Here is a 23,139-nt window from a genome sequence, read left to right as displayed (position 1 = left end):
TAATAATAATAATAATAATAATGATAATAATAATAATAATAATAATGATAATAATAATGATAATAATAATGATAATAATAATGATAATAATGATAATAATAATAATAATAATAGTTTCAAATTTTCGCACAAAGCTAGCATGTTTGGGGGTGGGGCTAAGTAAATTACATTCATCCTAGTCTGCATATGGTACTTTCTTTTTAATCGACCCTGAAAGGATGAAAGACAAAGTCAACCCCAGTGGTATTTGAATTCAGAACATAGTGGTGGATGAAATGATGCTAAGCATTTTGCTTGGCATAATAATAATGATAATCCTTTCTAGTGTAGGCAGAAAGCTTGTAATTTGTTGGGGTAGGGAGAGGACCAGTTGATTAGATCAACCACAGTATGAAACTGCTACTTAATTAATTGACCCCAAAAGGATAAAAGGTAAAGTTGACCTTGGTGGAATTTGAACTCAGAACGTAGCGGCAGATGAAATAATGCTAAGCATTTCACCCAATGTGCTAATGATTCTGCCATCTTGCCACCTTGATGATGATGATGATGATGATGGTGATGATGATGATGGTGATGATGATGATGGTGATGATGATGGTGATGATGATGGTGGTGGTGATGGTGGTGGTGGTGGTGATGGTGATGGTGATGGTGATGATGATGATGATAAACTGGAAGCAAAAGAAATGAGAGAAGAAAATGTCTCACCTGCAACAGTTGGTGTCCATTCCACCTTATAGTCTCCATCATGTTGTGGAATTAGCTTTGCTGGTATTGATTCACCATTGGGAGCTGTTCAATTGAATTAAAAGAATTTAAAATATTGAATGTTAGTTAATATTATTAGGTAATATTAATCATTGAGAATTAAATTTATAGGAAAAAATGTTATATTTTTTTAACGATTTTGAGAACTTTATTATGTTTAACCTGTCAACAATTTTGTGTAATGTGTGTGTTGGAGTCAGATATAGATTAAGAGAGAGAGAGAGAGATAGAGAGAGATTATTGAATCAAATATTAGAGACAGCTGTAGACAGAGAGTCAGATATAGCAGAGTCAGAAAAATACTGAAGTTAAGACCATATTTGAATGAATTTACTTTCCAGAATTCTTTCAATAAATTAAGAAATCTAAACTCGGAAACCATCTGACCATTCTTAGAGTCATCCAACTTTAAAACCAACTCACTACTAACGTTCTATGTTCTTTTTTTGTTGTGAATGTCTGGACAGAATATTTCTAATTCTTGAAAATTGGAAATGCCACAACTTTGAAAGCTTATGGTCTTAAGGTTTCTTTGAAAGAAATAACCATCAAGTGAAATAAACATAGCTAAAATATGTCTTTTATTTATGTTTTACTTGTTTCATGTGGCCATGCTGGGGCACTGCCTTGAAGAATTTAGTTGAATAAATTTGGTACTTATTCTATGGATCACTTTTTGAGGACTGCTAAATTATAGGGACAAAACCAAACCAACACCAGTTGGTAAGTGGGTGTGAGAACAATCATGAAGATACCCTGGTTGTCAAATGATGGATGATAAGAAAACACACGCACACACACACATGCACACTATGGCTTCTTTCAGTTTCTGTCAACCAAATTCACTCACAAGGCTTTGGTTGGCCTGGGGGTGTAGGAGATGACACTTTCCCAAAATGCCATGCAGTGGGACTGAACCTGGAGCCAAGTGGTTGGGAATCAAACTTCTTACTACACAGCCAGTGTTTGTGCCTATAAAGCAACATACTATGTTGTGTCTGGGGAAACTCATTTTCTTTTTGCGCCTTATAATGTAACACACTCACCGGTAAAATTTCCACTTATTTCTTATTTTTATTTTCCTAGAAATTTTTGCTGCAACTTGCAACCTTTTCAAAGACACAACGAAAATTTCTAGGAAAATATAAATAAGAAATAAGTGGAAATTTTACTGGTGAGTGTGTTAAATTATAAGGCACAAAAAGAAAATGACTCTCCCCAGACACAACAGAATATGATTCAACACACGAACTCATATAAAGAATCTTGCAAACCAAATCCAAAAACTAAACATACTATTAATTACAGCTTAATTAACAGGCTGTATGTAATGAAGTGGATAGATTAAAGCAAGCTGCATTAGCAGCAATGCAGATGAGAATCTGGGTCAAGATGTTTAGAATTTTTGATCGTGAGAGTTTGAATGTGTGTTAAGAAGATTTGGATTTGAGGAAAAAACAAAGAAAAAAACGGGTCACCAGAATTTAACCAGCTTTTTATGAAGTTTTCAATGAATCAACAGAAACCACTTCAGAAATTTAAGCTGTTGTTAAAACATGATCTGGCCATGAGTAACTCTTATTTTTACTTGTTTCACTCATTAGATTGTGGCCATGATGGAGCACCACCTTAAAGAGTTTTTGTTGAATGACTGGACCCCCCAATTTTTTTTTTTAATCCTTGTATTTATTCTATCAGTTCCTTTTGCCAAACTGCTAAGATATGGGGACATAAACACACCAACACCAGTTGTCAAGCTGTGATGAGGGGACACACAAACACACACACACACACACACACACACACACACGATAGGTTTCTTTCAGTTTCCATCTATCAAAGCCACTCAAAAGGCTTTGGTCAACCCAAGGCTATAATAGAAGACATTTGCCCAAGGTGCCATGAAGTGGGACTGAACCTGGAACCATGTGGCCAGGAAGCAAACCTCTTACCACACAGCCATGCCTGCACCTATGTATAATTGTATCTCATAAAATATTCTATGACCAGAAATCACCAGAGAAAATGATTTACTGAGAGTGACCCAACCAGGGAGTCCTTCTGTAGCCATGTGAACTACTAAAAATAACAGCTATATCTCCCTCAAACTGTATCCTATACTTTTAAAGGAAGGAAAGAACACATTTAATAATGTACCCCTAGATATGCTGTAAAAGTAGGGGCTGTCACAAGTGGAATGCCTTTGGCATAAATTTGGTAACTCAGGGTTGACCTGGTGCTAAACTACAACAACAGCAACACCATTTATAATGCAAAGTTGTGTAAGTAAATGTCTGCAAGACTAATTCTTAAAGATTTTTGTTGTTATTTGGTGAGTCTGCATAAATGGTGAGTTAGCTTAGAAGAGTCCTTCGCTCTTTGAACTGAGAGTCATGGGTGGATTGGCACTCAGTTTTGCAAGCTAATAATATGATTGTTAATGATACAGTGCTCCTGGTAATTGAGAGCAGTGAGCTGTATAATGGTTGGTTCCTTATAACAGCTAAGTGAACTGGGGCCATTTGAAAATTAGGCCTGAGATTGTGGCTACTGTGCAGTGCTGGTGATAGAAATTGAACTGCTCACACCTTCAGTTTGCCAGCAGCAGATTTTTGAAACAGTTTAGTAACAAAAGTTACAAGACTTGTAAAATTCTAAAAAAATATATCATTTACACAAATACACATATATAATTATATGAAACACTATATATATTGTGTGTATGAAAGAAACCAACCATAAAAACAATTAGGCTATTATGATATATATACTCTGTGTGTGTGTGTGTGGTGTGTGTGTGTGTGTGTGTGTATATATGCAATTTACATGTATGTATATTTATATCAATATTTTATGCTTATACATATACATTTGTGTGTGTACGTGCATTTGTGTAAAAGAGCAGCCGTTTTTCTTGTTGCTATGACATAACTATTTTGGAATTTGTTAAATACATAACAAAAGTGTTTACAACTTAGCAATAATCCTACAATACATATAATAGTTTATGAGAAAATAAACACAACCAAAACTGACAGACATCATAAAAAAAAATGCCCACAGAAAAATAAAATACCATACAGAAAACAATGGATTATTTCCCTTTGTTTTTCACCCTCTTCAATGTGGTTAGTAAAAACGTTAAGAGTGCTCTGCAAAAAGCGAGGTGTTTTTGTGCATTAATAAAATAATGTTTTTAATAATTTGTGAGAAGAGAGAATGGTTAAGTGATTCTTATTTTTAGTACAAAATCAAAAGTATAATAATTGGTTCAAAGTTTGGTACAGAACCAGCAATTTCAAAAGAAGGGGTTTAATTGATTCCATCAACCCTAGATGGGTACAGTCTTTTATGGACCCCCAAAACGATGAAAGGAAAAGTTGATCTCAATGGAATTTGAACTGGGATTATAAAAAGTCACAAGAAATTTTCTCTGATGCTCAACTGATTCTGCCCAGTCTATAGTCACGACAGGAATATACATTAACATATAATTAGGAGCTTTAGGTTGTCATCTATAATTGCTTAGCAACACATTTTCCAGTATATTCTTTTACATGTTTCAGTCATTTGACTCCGGCTATGCTGGAGCATTGTCGTTCATCGAAGAAATCAACCCCCCAGGACTTATTCTTTGTAAGCCGAGTACTTATTCTTTTGGTCTGGGTTGCTAAATTTCAGGGACATAAACAAACCAACATTGGTTGTCAAGCGATGGTGGAGGGACAAACACTAACATAAAGGCACCCACAGATACATAAATATATATATATATATGTGTGTGTGACAGGCTTCTTTCAGTTTCCATCTGTCAAATCCACTCACAAGGCTTTGGTAGGCCTGAGGCTAGAGAAGATACTTGCCCAAGGTGCCACACAGTAGAACTGGACCCAGAACCATGTGGTTCAGAAGCAAGCTTCTTACCACACAGCCACGCCAACTCATTGCCTTACTACTACTACTACTACTACTACTACTACTACTACTACTACTATACTACTACTAATAATAATAATAATAATAATGATGGTGTCAAATTTGGACACAAGGCCAGCAATTTTCACAGAAATGGAAGTTAATTGCAACAATCCCATTGCTCAACAGAGATTTATTTTGTTGACTTCAAATGGATGAAAGGGGAAATTGACTTTGGTGGAATTTGAACTCAAAACATAAAGAACTGGAAGGAATGCTGCTGAGCATTTAGTCCAACTTGCCTGTAATTCTGTCAACCCACTATTTCAAATACAATGGAACCTCAGTTTCTAAATTTAATTCATTCCTGGAGGCTGTTTGTTGTCTGAAATGTTCATAAACTGAGACTATTTTTCCCAAAGGAAATTTAAGAGAAGAAATAGCAAATTCTATCAAGAATGTGTGCTGACTGAAAGCCAGATGGTAACTGTTGTTGCCAACTTGCATGTTCCTTACTCGAGCCACCATTTGTCACCCGAGATATTTCATGTTTAAAAAATTGTTCAGAAACCAATTTTTTCATGATGAGAGACATTCAGAAACAGGTTCCACTGTATATAATTTCAAATTTTGATTTAAGGCCAGCAATTTTAGAGACAGGCTATTAGTTGAATACATTGCCTCCAGTGCTTAACTGGTATTTATTTTATCAATCTCAAAAGGGTGAAAGGTAAAATTGTAGTGGGATTTGAACTCATGAATAGTGATATGAAATACTGCAAAGTCCTTATTCTAATGCACTAACAAGTGAGCCAGCTCACCACCTTAATAATAATAATACAGAAATAATTTATTCTCAAATGCATGATAATGCTAATACAATAGTATGAACAGGATAAACTATCCATATATTGCAGAAAAAATCGTTATTGTAAGTTGAATAATAATAATAATAATGATAGTCCTTTCTGCTAAAAGCACAAGGCCTGAAATTTTGCAGGAGGGTGATTAGACAATTATATTGACCCCAGTGTTTCACTGGTACTTAATTTATTGACCCTGAAAGTATGAAATCAAAGTCGACCTTGGCAGAATTTGAACTCAGAATGCAGCAACAGACAAAATGCTGCTAAGCATTTTGCCTGGCATCCTAACGGTTCTGCCAGCTCACTGCCTCATTAATAATAATAATAATAATAATAATAATAATAAAATATTTAGGTATTCTTAGCATAGTATTTGTTTTCCATTATTTTGTTATTTTAATCTACAAAGGACATAACTGGGTAAATAAAATGAAAAAATTAGAACCAATTAGATTTACAGAGTTTACACACACACATCTAGGATTTATAGTACATTATAATATCGAAGCAAACACTTAAACACCATTAATTTATACACACCTATGTGCATGTATGTAAAAATGACATATATGTATGTATGTGTATGTGTGTGAGTGTATCTGTGTATGTGCCTGCGTGAATGTGTGCCTGTGTGTGTGTGTGTGTGTGTCTGTGTGAGTGTGTGTCTGTGAGTGTGTGTCTGTGTGAGTGTGTGTCTGTGAGTGTGTGTCTGTGAGTGTGTGTCTGTGAGTGTGTGTGCATCTGTGTATGTATGTATATATGTATGTTTGCATGTATGTGTGTGTGTGCGTGTCATTGTTCAGTTTTATTACAAGATTTCTTGCCAATAGAGAAAGAGCTGGTTTCTAACCTAGATCCAAGGCTCCTTCATTGGAATGTAGGTAGATAGGTATGCACGTATGTATGTGTATGTATGTATGTATGTAGGTAGGCATGTATTTAGTACAACACCTGATTTAAAGTGAAGAGAAATAAAGCTTAAAATAAAGAGAGCCAGCAAGGAGGATAGATGTTGGTTTAATTGCTTCAAACCTTTGAGTATTATCAATATTATCAGTAAAATAAATATTATAATCAGAACAGAATAGTTTGGAGAAGTAACAGGAGCAACATTAGTTCAATGTTAGTTGAAGGAAAATAACGAAGGGCTTCATGAGATTTTCCCCATAAAAATATGATAAACATTAGATTATAATCTTTTGAAATATTAACTGCATCTTTAGAGACAGAACAATATTAAATATATACAACTACACTGTGTTTGATTTGGTTTGATCCCCTCTCCCCTGTGCTCAAACCACTTGAAATATTGTGCAGATGTAAATATTAAAAAAATTAATCGCTTAATCCTTCAGATATCATATTTTTGCCTTTGTTTCAATGGATTTGTAAGCTGGTGTTTGAAATATTAACATGAAATGTTGAGGGAATCTTTCTATTTAGATCACTGCAAGACTTTTGTTTTCATATTTCTAATGAAATCCACTGCCTTTGTTTCAAGTAATTTTGAAAATAAAAGAGAATTTATTAAAGTACTGTCATTATTAAGCTGGTGTTCAGAACATGAATTAAAATGAAATTTTGACAAAAGGTTTTCATCTAGTCCCCTTTGAAAAAATTTTAATTTCCACCACTGAACCTCAAGTGGTCTGAGGCAGTTTAGTATCCAAAGTGCTAAGACAAGGCTAATGGTTTGAAAAATTATCAGCTTATAAACAAAAGTACATCTTAAATAAATTTTCTAAATGTTTTTGCTTTTAATTATGAGATGTAAATTTAGATGGAAGGAATTAAAGACCAAGTTGGGTTTTAGATTTGAATCCTCTGCTCTTTTTATATTCCCCAATATGTGTGTAATGCTATGGTCAAATAACCAGTAATGCTATGGCCAAATAACCAATGGTGTAGCTAGAGAGTGTGTTGCCAGGAGTAGCCCTTCTATATGTTGCCCTCCACCCTGGGGTACCAAAATCTAGACAGCCTTTATATAGCAGACCCAAAAGTGCTCATAAAAGTGTCACCTGGAGCAGACCACACCCGCTTATTCCCCCTGCCCCACTAGCTATGCTATTGCAAAAGACTTGGTGCAACCCACAGATCTATATGTTTCTATTAAGTTGAATCTGTTTCTTCATATTTTTACATATGAGTGGAAGAGTTCAATGGAATCTGCAGTGTGTCATGCATTGATGGTTGCTAGGCAGGGCGTGTCATCATAAACTCCATCATTTGAGACGAAGATTCTCCATGCTTCCAGGGAAGAATGGAGAATCATTTTCATTTGTTTAATGTTAGAGAAACCAGAGTTAAAAAAAAAAAACAAGTTTATTGAACTCTGTATGGTTCACAGGTAGATTAATATAAGTTTAGTTTACACAGCAAACAAAGTTTCATTTGTTAAAATCTTTAGTAACCAAGCCAGGAACTTTTAAAAAGTTAAAGACATTATGTAAAACAATTAAAATATAAACCCTGTTATTTATAATACATCATTATCATCCATTAATTTTACAAAGAAGAGAAGTAGCAGCACCATTGGGAGAATCTTCCTGATACCTGAGCTATGCACCCTGTTAAATAACATTACTTCAGAGATCTTTCAGAGGAACTCTATTTTGGCTGCTTGTATTTGCCATTGTACTCTTTTGGTCATTGCTCAACATTCTCTAAGCCTGTCTTTTAATCGTTGTCAGACATTGTATGGAAACATGGGAGTTTGAATCTCTAAAAGCCTATCTCTTAATGGAGTAAAGATTATTTGCCAACAGAACAAGCCAGTCCTGGTTTAGGACGAATGTTGCTGTAATTTAGCCCCGGGAGACATCGTCTCCAGCTGGCTATACAACATAATCTGTGTCCTTATAACTCAGCTCAAAACAATATCTGTGTAATGCGATTTCGGGGTTATTTCCTTTCATCATGATACACAGATATTGTTTTGAGCTGAGTGGGCATGTTAGATTTCTTGTTCGAAATTATAAGGACACAAACTGTGTCGTATAGCCAGCTGGAACAATATTTCCTGGGGCTAAATTACAGCAACATTCGTCCTGAACCAAGACTGCCATGTTATGTTGGCAAAAATCTTTAATACAAAGTACTGTTGCTGAATATCTCTCATTGTGAGATTTGCAAATGATAATTTTCAAACTCTTAATTGTTGTTAGGCATTTTATGAACAAACAGCTATGAAAACCCTGCTCCTATGAAAAATAAAACAGGGGGATTTTTTGGCTTTCATGTGGGAATATGAAAAATTTAAGGCGAATTAGATATTTCCATCAAACCATAAAAATACCTAAATGGTAAATAAGCCATGATAATATGTAACAGACTGACTATATTTCAGGAAGTAAGCAACTAACCTCATTTTCTGGCAACATATTGAGAGAGAGAGTGAGAGATGGAGAGGGAGAGAGAGTGAGTGAGAGATGGAGAGAGAGAGAGAGAGAGAGTGAGAGGAAGAAAGGAATATATGTTGAAGAAGTCACTGTACTGAATAAAACAAATCCACAAATACATTTAATAATGAAACAGATAAAATTCAAGCCTCAAGTTTTGGCTTTAAAGGTTTAAAAAAAAATAAAGTGCAATGTGAATGATAAACTGAATAAAATTAAGGGATGAAATAAATGGTAAGAGTGAACAAATATGAAAAAAAGGTGGGAACAAAAAAAAAATGAAAAAAACCCAAATTCTTCCCATCACCTTTCTTTATGCCTTAGATAATCTTTGTTTGCATGACAAAACACCTGGTATGATTTGGTTAATAATTTAAAAGCAAGCAGTATGATCTTATTGATCTTATTCACATATATGATGTGTGTATGTGTATATATATATATATATATTATATATATATATATATTATATATATATATATATATATATATATATATATATATATATATGCAAACATATACACATCTAGAACAAAAATTTTTTTATATTCCTGAAAGTACACAAAGCTCCTATTGATGGACCATTTCTAGACTGTCGAAAATAAAATAAGATATATAAAAATATAAACAAAATAATAAAACAGACAAAAAGAATAAAGACCCAGAAAAAATATGGAAAAAATAAACCAATAAAAAAAATAATGAAAATGTGCAGCCATTTCCAGCAATCGAAGCAAAGCGTGGTAGTTTTTTTTTTGTGCAATGGTCAGTGGTCAACCTCGAATTAATATCTGTAAAAGGCTCATGTCAATTTTCTCTCCATTCAGTTCTATAAGGAACCAGTTGAGGTCCATGGCGTTTATCATCCGAATTCCACGGAAATTTATGGTGATGAAGGTTGGCATTTCGTCTTCAACCATTACAATGACTGGACAACCTGAAAGAGATAAGGAAATAGTTATCTTGGAGTTTCACCACCAGCTGGGGTGGCCATGGAATTTCACTACAATGAAACACCTGTTCCTGTCCTTCTGTCATACTTTAACCTCTCAACACATGGCATAAGCCATTGCCCCTCAATACTACAACCTCTACCCCACCACCTCAATCGAAGAATCTTGTTTTGGAACCGACTCGGTGACCTCACTAGTGCTGGTGACATATAAAAGCACTCAGTACTGTCTGTAAAGTGAATCCAGCCATAGAAACCTTGCTGACATTTGAGTTCACCACAGTCCACAGACCAGTTGGATCCTGTCAAACCATCCAATCCATACCAACTTGGAAGATGGACGCTAAATGATGATGGTTTTTTTTTCATTTTAGTTTGTTGGTTATAATGACGGAGTTTAAAAAGAATTGTGAACAACCAACTTTGTTTTTTAAACATATTTTTTAGATGTGTGTCTGATGGGGTATGCTGTTGATGTTTTGTTCTTAAGTTAGCATTGGTCAAACAGACTTTACAATCAAAGATGTCCTGGCCTTGATCACCCTTGACTACAATACACAAAGATGAGCGGTAAGCCTAAGCAATAGGATTAGCATTTAAACCAGTCATTTCTGGTGCAAACATTCTAGTTCTTTTATGTTCAGACTGACCAGATTCAGCCTCTCACACCTACCCTACAAAGTCATTCTAAGCAAAAACAATCACATTATTGAAATCTTGAAAATTACGAGATAATGCATGATTAATTCAGAACAATATGAATAAATAAGCCTTATATTTGACAGTAATCTGACTGCTAGAGGGTTAAAAGATTATTTCTTTACATTATTTACATTATTTACATTTGACGGATATTTGTCTCATCTTGTTTGTTGTTAACACAATGTTTTGGCTGATATACCCTCCAGCCTTCATCAGGTGTCTTGGGAAAATTTTGAACCTGGATTCTCATTCCTTAGGTATTTTTCGATATTATTATTATTATTAAGATCACTGCTTGGAATCAAACTCGGAATCTTAGGGTTAGTAGCCAGCACTTTTAACCACTATGCCATATCTCATGGGCATATGGCGTAGTGGTTAAATTTCCCCAAGACACCTGACAAAGACTGGAGAGTATATCAGCAGAAACATTGTGTTAACAACAAACAAGATGAGGACAAATATCTGTCAAATGTAAATAATGTACATAATTCCTCATCTCTTAAATATAGAACTGTATTATTTCTTAATTCTTAAAATTATGGGGACGTAAAAGCAAACAAACAGAAACAAACAGAAGCGATGGTGTTGCTCTTCCTAAAGGCTCTTGGTGTTAAATGAAATGAAATATCTTTAAAATGGAATTAAACCTGAGTTATGGTAGTCACCAGCCACTACTAAATATGAGGTGCATGCATGGTCATGTGATTAAGAAGCTTGCTTCCTGACCATGTGGTTTCAGGTTCAATCCCAATGCATAGTACTTTGGGTAAGTGCCTTCTACTATAACCCTAGGCTGACTGATGCCTCATGAGTGAATTTGGTAGTGAATTTAGGTTGAAGCCTGTTTTATATCATTATCATCATCATCCTTAAATGTCCGTTTTCCATGCTGTCATGGGTTGGACAGTTTGACCAGAGCTGACAAGCAGGAGAGCTGCACCAAGTTCCAGTCTGACTTGGCTTGGTTTCTATGGCTGGACGCCCTTCCTAGCACCAATCACTTTATAGTGTGTCCTGGGTGCTTTTAATGTGGTACTGGTACAAATATATGTGTGTGTATGTGTGTGTGTGTGTGTGCATCTGTTTGTCACCACCAAAGCTGTTTTACTCCATAGCTGTGAAAAACCGTTGCCTTATGTTGCGAAGGGCAGACCCTTCCATTACCTTCCAAATATTACACCATCTCCCATTATACCCAATATGTGATACCAAATATAGAAAATTTAAATAATTTACCTGGGATTTGTTCATTATTGAATTGAACATCAACTTCATATTGGCCTGAGTCTTCTGGCACAAACGAGAAACGGTAATTATTGTTTGCAAGATTTTCTCTTTTAGTGAGAAGTGTTCGTCCATAATGAGTGACAGCTGTTTCTAGGTCTCCATCACCAGCTCCTGAAGCATCCACTGCAATGGAACCAGAAGAGAATGAAGAAGACAGCGTAAATAGACAAAATAACAAGAACAACAAAAATAATAATAATCCTTTCTACTATAGGCACAAGGACTGAAATTTGGGGGTAGGGATCGTCAATTATATTGACCCCAGGACATGAAAGGCAAAGTCGACCTCGGCAGAATTTGAACTCAGAACATAGGGATGGATGAAATGCTGCTAAGCATTTTGCCGGGTGTGCTAATGATTCTGCCAGCTTACCACCTTAATAATGATAATCTTTTCTCCTATAGGCACAAAGCCTGAAATTTGTTGGGAAGGGACCAGTCAATTACAGCGACCTCAGTGCATAACTGGTACTCAATTTATTGACCCCCAAAAAGATGAAAGGTAAAGTCGACTTCGGTGGAATTTGAACTCAGAACATAGTGACAGATGAAATACTGCTAAGCATTTCACCTGGTGTGCTAGCAATTCTGCCAGCTCGCTGCCTTAATAATAATAATAATAATATAATAATAATAATAATAATAATAATAATAATAATAATCCTTTCTACTAAAGGCATAAGGTCTGAAATTTTATGGGAGGGGACTAGTCGATTACATCGACCTCAGTGTTTCCCTGGTACTTAATTTATTGACCCCCAAAGGGATGAAAAGCAAAGTCGAATTTGAACCCAGATATTTTGAACCCGGAATACCACTAAACATTTCATCTAATATGCTAATGATTCTGGTAGCTCACCACCTTAATAATAATAATAATAATTATAGTTAATTCATTTATTAGCCACAACGGTTTACATAAAACAACATTAAAGGACATGCAACAACATAAAAGACAACACAAAATGATACAATGGGTTTTCCTTGTGTAAACAAAAAAAAAAAAAATTAATGTAAAACTCCCAATAGGGGAGGGGCTTTAAAGGTCCTCATGGAAAAACCCACAAAATCCGCAGGCAAGAGCACTTCTTTTATCTTTCACAGGTGTATGCTCAGAATTGGTCCTTTCACACTGACCGTTCTTCCAACATTCACCCACATTTCAACAAACTTGCTAGAAGGCAACACTTCCTTTTCTACCCTTAAATAATAATAATAATAATAATAATAAACTGGTGGGATCACAAACCACCTCCAGTGCTTGAAAATGATCGCATCTCACTCCTCTGGAATTTCACCATTCAAACTGACAGAAAGATAGATGCAAGTAGGCCAGGTATCATATTGAAAGACTTCAGACAAAAATCATGCCTCCTCATTGATATGACTGTCCCAATCAATATAAACGTATCTGTCAAGACCTACCAAAAACTGAGCAAGTATAAAGATCTTGAAATAGAAATCAGCAAAATGTGGAACCTGAAAACTAAAACAATACCTGTTGTCATAGGTGCCCTGGGAATGATAGCAAAACGGGCTGATTCCTACCTAGCTCAGATATCAGGAAACCCCAAAATGGCAGTAATTCAAAAGATAGTGCTCATGGGAACTGCCCATATCCTACGTAAAATACTGTCTATGTAATCTCAAGTTTTAAAATAAACGTAATTTTCTTATGGTTTCTGAAACATTCCATAGAACAACACTATGTACAGAACCAAATATATGACACTCTAAACATAACACCAACATGAACTTCTAACTTGTTGTCTCTTGAGGCTTTTGGGTGAGACTTGGAGCCAACTTGTACAAATACAAAACAAAAGTGAAACATGTAATAATAAAAATAATAATAATAATAATAATAATAATAATAATTCTTTCTACAATAGGCACAAGGACTGAAACTGTTGAGGGAGTGAGTAGTCAATTACAATGACCCTATTGTTTTAACTGGTACTTATTTCATTGATCCCTCGAAAAGATGAAAGGCAAAGTTGGCCTTGATGGTATTTGAACCCAAAATGTTAAGAGCCAGAAGCAAAGTTGCTAAGACTTTTGTCTGACATCCTTAAAATTCTACCAGTTCACTGCCTGTCCTCTGATTAAATAATAATAATAATAATAATAATAATAATAATAATAAAAGAAAAGGAAAACAGAAAGACTGACTCTTAGACTGACCTGTGTAGTAAATCTCTCTCTGGACCTTGCCGTTCCGGTCAACATCAGTGATGCGTACAAGGTTAGGATCAAACACATGGCAATAAAAAGGACTTCCTGAAATGGGGGTTCCTGCAATCAATGCTTCGATTGTATAGGTACCAACTTCTCGAGGGGTAAAGTCAATATGACAGACACTGCCTCTTTGTACCTTGCTGAATGGCAATTGTGTTCTTGTTGGGCCTGAAAAACATTATTAAAATAAATTCATCAAAGTCATAACAGAGAGAAGGAATATCATCCTCATCATTGTTTAATGCCCACTTTTCCATGCCCGCATGGGTCAGACAGAATTTGTTGAGGGCAAAGTTGACCTCGGTGGAATTTGACGCTCAGAACATAAAGAACTGGACGAAATGCTGCTAAGCATTTTGTGCAGCATGCTAACAGTTCTGCCAACTCATCGCTTCCAAGGCACAAAAATAATAAAAATAAAACTATTTAAATGGATTTATTTACTTGTAATTGTAACATCAAGGTCTTCTTGTCCACCATTGGTGTTAACGTCAAAGCCTGTTGATCGAAACACTTGAGCTGTTTTCAAACCATCACCACTTGCAGATACACTGCTGGAATCCAAGACATCAGTATGAAGAGGAGAACCTGTTTAAGACAATATAAAGTATTGGTTTTGAAGAAGGCAACATTACAGTTACATACAATCTTAAGTATTTTATCAATTATGTAATCTGTATGTGTGTCTATCTATCTACCCCCCACACACACACATTCATTCATTTATATTTATATAATATATATATATATTATATAACTGTATGTAAGTTTATCAGGAATCTCATAATTTTCTTTGGTGGCACCGACTGACATTGGCAGCAGAAACGGCTGTAATCAATGCTAAAGTTTTGTATTAAAAAATAATAAGTGATGGTAGTTAATTTGTTTGTTGATCAAAAGTTTTTTCCATTTTCTGTTTAATTTAAATTTGATTCCTGATAAACTTGTTTATTCTGTTATTGCCTGTATCCTATGGGCAGAGCATACTTGCATATCTATGCCCAGGGTTAACATAGGTAATTTATACCGGTAGCAATAACATATTCTTATTCCTTAGATGGTTATCCAACCACTAACTCTACATATATATATATATAATATATATATATATATATATATATATATTATATATATATATATATATATATATTAGTTATTTATTTATATAGGCCTGTTTGCCAAAAGTTTCTTAGAAAAAAATTTTTTTAGGGGTATGTTATCTGAGCGGGAATCAGTTTTGTGCTATTATCAATTGATAATCTTAGTTATCGGTCATGTGCTTATTTACTAATGTTTGTGGTTGGCTAGTTTGACCATTCTTAGTACTTTTCACTTCCGAAAATCCAGTTGTTCCTATAGAGACTTAATTTCTTTTCAATATAAGAGAAATAATTAATAGTTTAAACAAAACAGAATATATATAGAATATTCATTTTTTAACAATTGTGCAGTCATATTAAGTTCTTCTTTTCTGCCTATTTGATGTTTCAGCCATTTGTTAGCGATTACATCATAACACATTTTAACGTGCAAGTATGGACACAGACAAATGGCTGAAACATCACGTAGGCAAAAAAGAACTTAATATGGCTGCACAATGATTAAAAAATGAATATTCTATGTGTAATCTCTGTTTTCTTTAAACAATTTTATATATATATATATATATATACACACACACACACACATATATATATGAAGGGTGGGGAAGAAAGAGGGAGAGAGAGCGCTTCATGAGTAAATGAAATGTAATGTGGTCCGAAGCATTTTTATAACTTGTTCACATATTCTGTTATTCTTTCATTCTTTGTTTTAATCATTGGACTGTCAGCTGGAAAGTAACACTTCAACAGTTCAACACCATTATGGCCATTTTCTTTTCTTTCTTTTTTTTTTGTTACTAACTTTCTGTGGTCTGCAAGGTCCATTACTAACAGTTCACTTTCATCTGTTTTATGAGATCTTCTTTGGCTATTTAGGTAGTGTCTAATTTCATGCAACTATTGGTATCCTGCCTCTGGTCCATTCTGAGCACATGCCTTTCTCTCTCTATACATACATATATATATATAAATATATATATGTGTGTGTGTGTGTATATATATATACGTGTATGTGTATATATATATGTGTATATATATAAAGTTAATCCAAACATGAAAATACAAAGAGAAAACACAACAACGCGGGGATATGGAACAAGTAATCTGTTATTGGACGCTCAAGAAAGGAAAGAAAGAGGATTTAACGTTTCGAGTGGAGCTCTTCGTCAGAAACATAGGAAAAGAAAGATCCAAGGAAGGGAAGACGGAGGAAAAAAATAATCGCCAACAGTACACACGTGGTCACATTTTGAATGACGGGAAGGGAATGGGTGAAGAAAAAGTTCTTTCAAAGACAGGAGAGTGCAAGAGAAGGAGGTATGTGTGTGTATGTGTGTAATGATAGCACGTGCGTCTGTGTGTGTGTGTATATATATATGTGTGTGTGCGTGTGTATATATATATGTGTGTGTATATATATATATAATATATATATATGTATGTATGTATGTATGTATGTATGTATGTATGTATGTATATGATCTGCCAGCATTTTATTTCAAAGGCCTTTTGCAATGAGTTTGTGACAGCTCCTCATCTGATATTTTGTTTGGCCAGTGAAGTACATGTAAATAAACAGTCTCCCAATGTAATATAACAAATGAAAAATGAAACTGCTTACCTGGTAAAGGGTACCCATTAAACAACAGTGTGACCATGTGGGTAGATGCTTCACGGGGGGTGAAGGTTACCTCATGTTTGCCTGCCCCTAAATCTTGGACATTGCTGCGTACCAAAGTCCCTTTGCATTTGACCTCAGCTTCTAAGTGACCTTCACCCGAAGGAGATGTATCAACTGAAATAGAAATTTGGTATTATCACCATTATTATTATTATCATTATTTTTATTATTATTACTAACATTGTTATTTTCGAGTTTTCCTTCGGTAGTTTCTTGCAAGTTTCTACTGCATCATCTGGTACAACTCCATGTTCCTGAGGTGTATGGCAACATTGTGTTCATGTTTTTTGTAAAGACTGGAGGAGTGTAGACTCTTCCTGTTGGTCTTCTGCTTCAGTTTGTTTTGGCATTAGATTTAGTTTCTCTTTTTCTTGTAATATTAGTGTTTGTTGTGTCATATGTCACATGAATAATGTGGGTTGTGTTATTTGACTGGGCCTTAATCTTGTCAAGTATATGTTGCAGGAGTTGGGCAGTTTTAGATTATTAGGTGCTTACTGTATAGTGTGTTGTCCATCAAGATTGTTTTGAGTTATTCTATTATTATCATTGCCTTTGCACAGCTTCTCACACTGGAGATGTACTATGGTGTCAGCTGTTCACTACCAGTGAACTAAGGTAAAGTCCCTTATTTTTCGAGCACCTTCCAGAAAATTTGAGCGGTTCCAAGCTGTGCTGTTTTCTGCAAGTGCTCCACCCTTATTGCAGCCCTTATTTGTTCCATGTACTTCTCAAGATTTTTACTCACTGTTCCCAAGTCTCCGACAATTATTGGTACTACTGCCACCTTTTGCATCAACCACAACAGCTTAACCTCCCAAGCTAACCTGTCATATCTATCGACTTTTCTTTCTACCTTAATGCACACCTTGTTGTCAGCTGGGTATGCTATATCTATGATCCAGCATAGTTTGTTTTCTTTCTCAATTAAGACTATGTCTGGCTTCCTATTCTCTACCTCATAGTCACACTGAATCAAAATCCCACAGGATCTTTGCATTATCATTTTCGATGATGCCTTCGGGTTTATGGTCGTACCAATTTCTTTTCTCTGTTAAGTCCATATTTGAGTTATTCTATTATTATTATTATAATAATTATTATTATTATTAATATCATTATTACTATGCTTTATTATTGTTATGTTATGGAAGTTTCAAAAATGTATGCTCTAAAGTGACAGTAGGGAACAGCAATGTTGTTTTCAATTAGAAATGTCACCTGTTGGTGCATATTTCCTCTCCAGGTGTAATTAACTGATACCTTCTCTGCAACAAACTCTCCTTTGATGGGTTTTTATATTTAAGTCTGTTGGGTGCATATCTTGCTCACCCAGTAAAGTGAGTGGGGTGGAGGACACTGTTCTCTCTAAGACTTGTCCCTGTGCACATATACAATCTGTAACCAGGGCAAATGAAATTAATGCTTGCCTCTTAATTTTATATGGTCCTTCATCAATGAAGGAAGTAACAGTCCACAATATAGGATTTCTCCTTTCAAATCACCCTTCTGCTGTTCCTGATTTCAACGTTTATCCTTTGATCATAACTTTCTGAAATTCTATCCAGATATTTTGATGTGACTTTCTTTCTCCTTTGTTATTAGCAATGTTTAAACTTCACTGCACTGATTAAATTCTTGCTGGTGATGTAACATGCTAATTATATACAAATCAGTTCTCACAACCGCTTTCTATTGGCCAACAACAATAAAATGTGTGTACTATATCATATGAAATGTGGACAATTATGAAATGTACCCCACTATTAAAAACAAGTTAATTTGCTTCAAGTACACATGCATAGAACCTCATGTACCCAGTTACCATGCAGTAATGTGTTAAAAACACAGGATGATATAAAGACAAGGTTAATTGATCTCCAAATTTTAAACCTTAAACCAGTATCCTAAAAGCAGCTGTTCCTTATCTCAATACTGGATTGATTGACAACATGGTTGTGTATCAGTGGAAGGATACTTACCAAGAATGGTTATGCTTCTGTTCAAATAGGCTCTGGAAGATCCTTTCACAATTGATAAGTTGGCATCAAAGACATTGCAATAGAAAGGGCTACCTTTTATCTCAACATCATCGTAGCATACTTTGATTGTGTGTTTACCTGAAAGAAATGTTAATATGTGTTATGTATACACCCTTAAAAAAATAATTATAATGTTAAATGAAGTATCTGTCTGTCTGTGGTAAAGACCTGTTTTGGTCATGGATGACCATGGGATTGCACCTACAAAGTTACTCTCTGAGGCACAAGTCTGGGCAAGGTTGTTGGTGGAAGACCAGCAACCAATCATGCATACCAGCCTCCCCTCTCCTTTCCATCGAAGTTATCAAAGGGAAAAACAAAGACTGATACAGCTTGGCACCAGTGAGATCACAACTCATTTCTACAGCTGAATCAACTGGACCAACGTGAAATAAAGTGCCTTGCTCAAGAAAACAACACAACACAGCCTAGTCCAGGAATCGAACTCACTACCTCCTGATTGGGAGCCTGATGCTGTAACTACTGAGCCATGCACCTTCACACATACACACACACACTAACATGTGCCACTGTCAAGGCTATCTGCCACAAGTGAAAATCCAAGCATTAAATACCGCATCATCAAAGTGGAATGGTTTCTGCCATTGTTTAAAATCATATCAGCCATTACAGAATGAATTACGGGCATTTTATGTTGATTTTCTTTTAGGCCCTAGATCCAATTTATGATGAAAGGCCACTTCAGTGGGAAACATCTTAGAATTTCTGGTGATATCTTGGACCTGCACTATTTGCCATACCCTTCCTTTTCTGCCAGTTGTAGGTAGAGAGGCAAAATGATTTTAGCCAGAGTGCTTGGCAGTTCCATGTTCAAAAGAAAAGGTTAACCCAAACAGGTTTTGAATTCAGAACATTAAAGAGATAAACCAAATACCATAAGATAATCTCTCTGATGTTCTACCAATTCCATCAATCTGCTTAAATACCACAAGTCACTTTGTTCAATGCTCTACCAATTCTTTCTGTCCACTACACTAGTACAGATAGTTAACCCTTTTGTTACAAACCTGCCAAAGACTATCCTTGAGTCCATGATACAAACTTCATGTCTTAAACTAATCTAAATTAAAACCTTTCATTAAAATTCCATTTTAATAAATGAAGCTATTTTCCTAAATTCTTCATTATTTTCAAAAATCAATTAGAGCAAAACAATACAGTTTAACAGATATGTGCTAAAAAAATGGTTTAGTACTGACAAAGTTACTTTCCTAAATTCTTCATTACTGTCAAAATGAAGCAAAACAGAGGCAGCATATTTCAACAGAAATATGGTAAGAAATGAGTTAAGTTAACAGACAATCTAATCCTACCAAGTGTTCAGACTTACCTATTTCTGTTGGGGTAAAATCCACTCTGTAAACTGAAGTGGGGCTACCAGATACTCTGGCTGGGACTTGTCTACCACTTGGTCCTGGAAAATAAGAGTACAGAGACACAGATTGTTTTAAAAGAGTAATTAAAGAAAAGGGTAAAAACGAGAAAAAGAAAAAAAAAAATCAATACATTAAATTGAAAATCATTTGATTTTTGAGGCAGGCACAAAACCAGAAATTTTCAGACAAGGTTGTTAAAGTTTAGCTGTCACTCTTGGTACCTTGTACCATGTTTTTGCTAATTGTTTAAGGTACTTGTGATGTGTCTGAGAGTAGATATAAACACATTATTGGCCCTTCAATTCTTGACTCCGTGGAACATCAGGGACGTGACAGCAGGAAGGAGAGAGAGAAGGTATTTGTTTTTAGCTGACTAGACTAATGCAACATGAAATGAAGTACCTTGCTCAAGGACATAATGAACTGTCCAGTCCAGGAACTGAACTTATGATATTATGATTGTGAATGCAGCACTCTAAACTAATGGCTATTCACCTTGATGACAATAAAGATGATGATACAGTTCTATATCATGAGAAGAGATGAGGAATTATTTACATTATTTACATTTGATGGATATATGCCCGTAGGCATATGGCATAGTGGTTAAGAGCATGGGCTACTAACCCCAAGATTCCAAGATCGATTCCAGGCAGTGACTTGAATAATAATGATAATATCAAAAAATATCTTAAGAATGAGAACCCAGGTTTGAAATTTCTCCATGACACCTGATGAAGGCTAGAGGGTATATCAGCCGAAACGTGTTAACAACAAACAAGATGAGGACAACTATCCATCAAATGTAAACAATGTAAAGATGATGATGATAACTTCAACATTGGAGATGATGATGGTGATCGTGATGACAATTAAGATGGTATTAAGGTTATTGTCAATGACAATTTCAGTAGTGAAGATATTTTTGATGATGATGATAGCTTTAGTAATGATAAATATGGCAAATAGATGGTGCTAATGAAGAGGACAAAGATGAGAAAGATGATGATGACAATAATGATGGCAATGATGGTGACGATGTCGAGTGAGATGATGTTGATGAAGATGATAACAGTGAGGAAAATGATGATGATAATTTGTTTCATTAAATCACTTCCTAAACTCAGTGGCATTGGAGAAAAATTTATTAAAACAAATACCAATAAATAAATAATTAAAAACAAAACAAAAAGAAAGCAACAATCCGATAATAGTTACCTGTAATGTTGACAGTAACATCTCCTTCCCCTGCACCTTTAGGATCGATCTTAAAACTGGAAAGGGTATTGGCTGATGCCAACTGGAGGGCTTGTCCAGAAACATGGATACGCTCACTGTTTAGGATCCTGACTGGGAAAGGACTTCCTGTGGAAACACAAATATATCAGAAATACAGGGTGTTCAAAAAATATCTCAGCAGTGAATGTTTTTTGTTCCTGCGGTAATCAGCCTAGGAAGTGCTCACATGGCAGTAAAAGATTGAAAATGAAGCATGACACTTTCAACACCCCTTATAAAGTTTATTAAAGTCTTGTAAAATCTAATATACCCTTTTGTAGTCTTATACCATCTTATAAATATTTATTTTACAATACTTACTGTGGAGAGACTTTTTGAACACCCAGTATACATATTTGAAGGAGAGATGAAAATATTCACACCACATTATTATCATTATGTGTGTTTTGTGTGTATCTAGTTTTGCACAAAAACCAAAGAACATTAGCAGACTCTCTTCCCCCACCTCTCTTTCTCAGAAAGACACATATATACATGATACTTGATTTCAAGAGAATTCTTACCTGGAACTGGCTCTCCATTGAATTTGACATGTACCATATGTTTGGACGGTTCTTGTGGTGTAAAGGATATTCTGAAGCAAGAATCTTTTGTTTCTTGCTTAAAATAGTTTGGTACAGTTTCTCCATTTACTGACACAAGAATTTCAATATTACCAATTCCTGCTTTACTGGTATCCACTAGTAATAATAATAATAACAATAATAATAATAATGGTTTTGTAAATGAACAATCTGGTTTGTTTATTTTAATGACTTACCGATGCATACAGTAAGTTTCTTTGCCCTAGGTGTCAGGATGACACTCAACAAGAAATGGGAACAAAATTAAAAGAGGATAATGATGATAATAATAATTATGATGATGATGATGGTTTAAAATTGGTGCAAGGCCAACTATTTTAGTGGGAGATGGTTAGCAGATTCCATTGACCTAATTCTTAACTGGTGCTTTATTTTATTGATTTTGGCAGGATGAAAAACAAAGCTAACCCTGGTGAGATTTGAAAAGAGACAAAAGAAATGCTGCTAAGCATTTTGTCTGATGTGGTAACCATTCTGTCTGCAAGCATACACGCATATACTTATATATATATATGTATATATGTGCTGGTGGCACATGAAAAAACATTTGAGTGAGGTCATTGCCAGTGCCGCTGGACTGGCTCCTGTGCAGGTAGCATGTAAAAAAACACCATTTGAGCATAACTGTTGCCAGTATCGCTTGACTGGCCCTCGTGCCGGTGGCACGTAAAAGCACCCACTACACTCTCGGAGTGGTTGGTGTTAGGAAGGGCATCCAGCTGTAGGAACTCTGCTAGATCAAGATTGGAGCCTGGTGCAGCTATCTGGTTCGCCAGTCCTCAGTCAAATCGTCCAACAAATGCTAGCATGGAAAGCAGACGTTAAATGATGATGATGATGATGATGATGATATATATATATATATATATATATATATATTATATATATATATATCATC

The 23,139-nt window shown here is 35.2% G+C and overlaps 1 protein-coding gene and 2 long non-coding RNA genes across 3 annotated transcripts in view; all 3 read right to left on the bottom strand.

Annotated features, from left to right (window-relative positions):
• The window catches only part of LOC115222151 (filamin-C), a 290,692-nt gene that overhangs the window by 85,184 nt on the left and 182,369 nt on the right, over window positions 1-23,139 (bottom strand). The window contains exons 27-36 of the mRNA XM_036511485.1: window positions 22,161-22,337; window positions 21,577-21,723; window positions 20,313-20,396; window positions 18,902-19,039; window positions 16,860-17,033; window positions 14,580-14,723; window positions 14,082-14,303; window positions 11,847-12,020; window positions 9,732-9,890; window positions 712-795 (exon numbers count right to left, since the gene is read on the bottom strand). Coding sequence (XP_036367378.1) covers window positions 712-795; window positions 9,732-9,890; window positions 11,847-12,020; window positions 14,082-14,303; window positions 14,580-14,723; window positions 16,860-17,033; window positions 18,902-19,039; window positions 20,313-20,396; window positions 21,577-21,723; window positions 22,161-22,337 — 1,503 coding nt within the window. The remainder of the gene's footprint in view (window positions 1-711; window positions 796-9,731; window positions 9,891-11,846; window positions 12,021-14,081; window positions 14,304-14,579; window positions 14,724-16,859; window positions 17,034-18,901; window positions 19,040-20,312; window positions 20,397-21,576; window positions 21,724-22,160; window positions 22,338-23,139) is intronic.
• LOC118767222 lies at window positions 905-1,590 on the bottom strand. The gene is made up of 2 exons (XR_005003128.1): window positions 1,527-1,590; window positions 905-1,349 (listed from the first exon to the last, which is right to left on the bottom strand). It is a non-coding gene; the product is annotated as an uncharacterized LOC118767222 (long non-coding RNA).
• LOC118767221 lies at window positions 4,068-9,408 on the bottom strand. The gene is made up of 4 exons (XR_005003127.1): window positions 6,502-9,408; window positions 6,028-6,029; window positions 4,816-5,347; window positions 4,068-4,272 (listed from the first exon to the last, which is right to left on the bottom strand). It is a non-coding gene; the product is annotated as an uncharacterized LOC118767221 (long non-coding RNA).

The sequence above is a fragment of the Octopus sinensis genome, linkage group LG19, assembly GCF_006345805.1.
Source record: "Octopus sinensis linkage group LG19, ASM634580v1, whole genome shotgun sequence".
NCBI lineage: Eukaryota > Metazoa > Mollusca > Cephalopoda > Octopoda > Octopodidae > Octopus > Octopus sinensis.
Note: the sequence above shows the minus strand (reverse complement) of the source record. Positions and strands in the feature narration are given on the sequence as shown.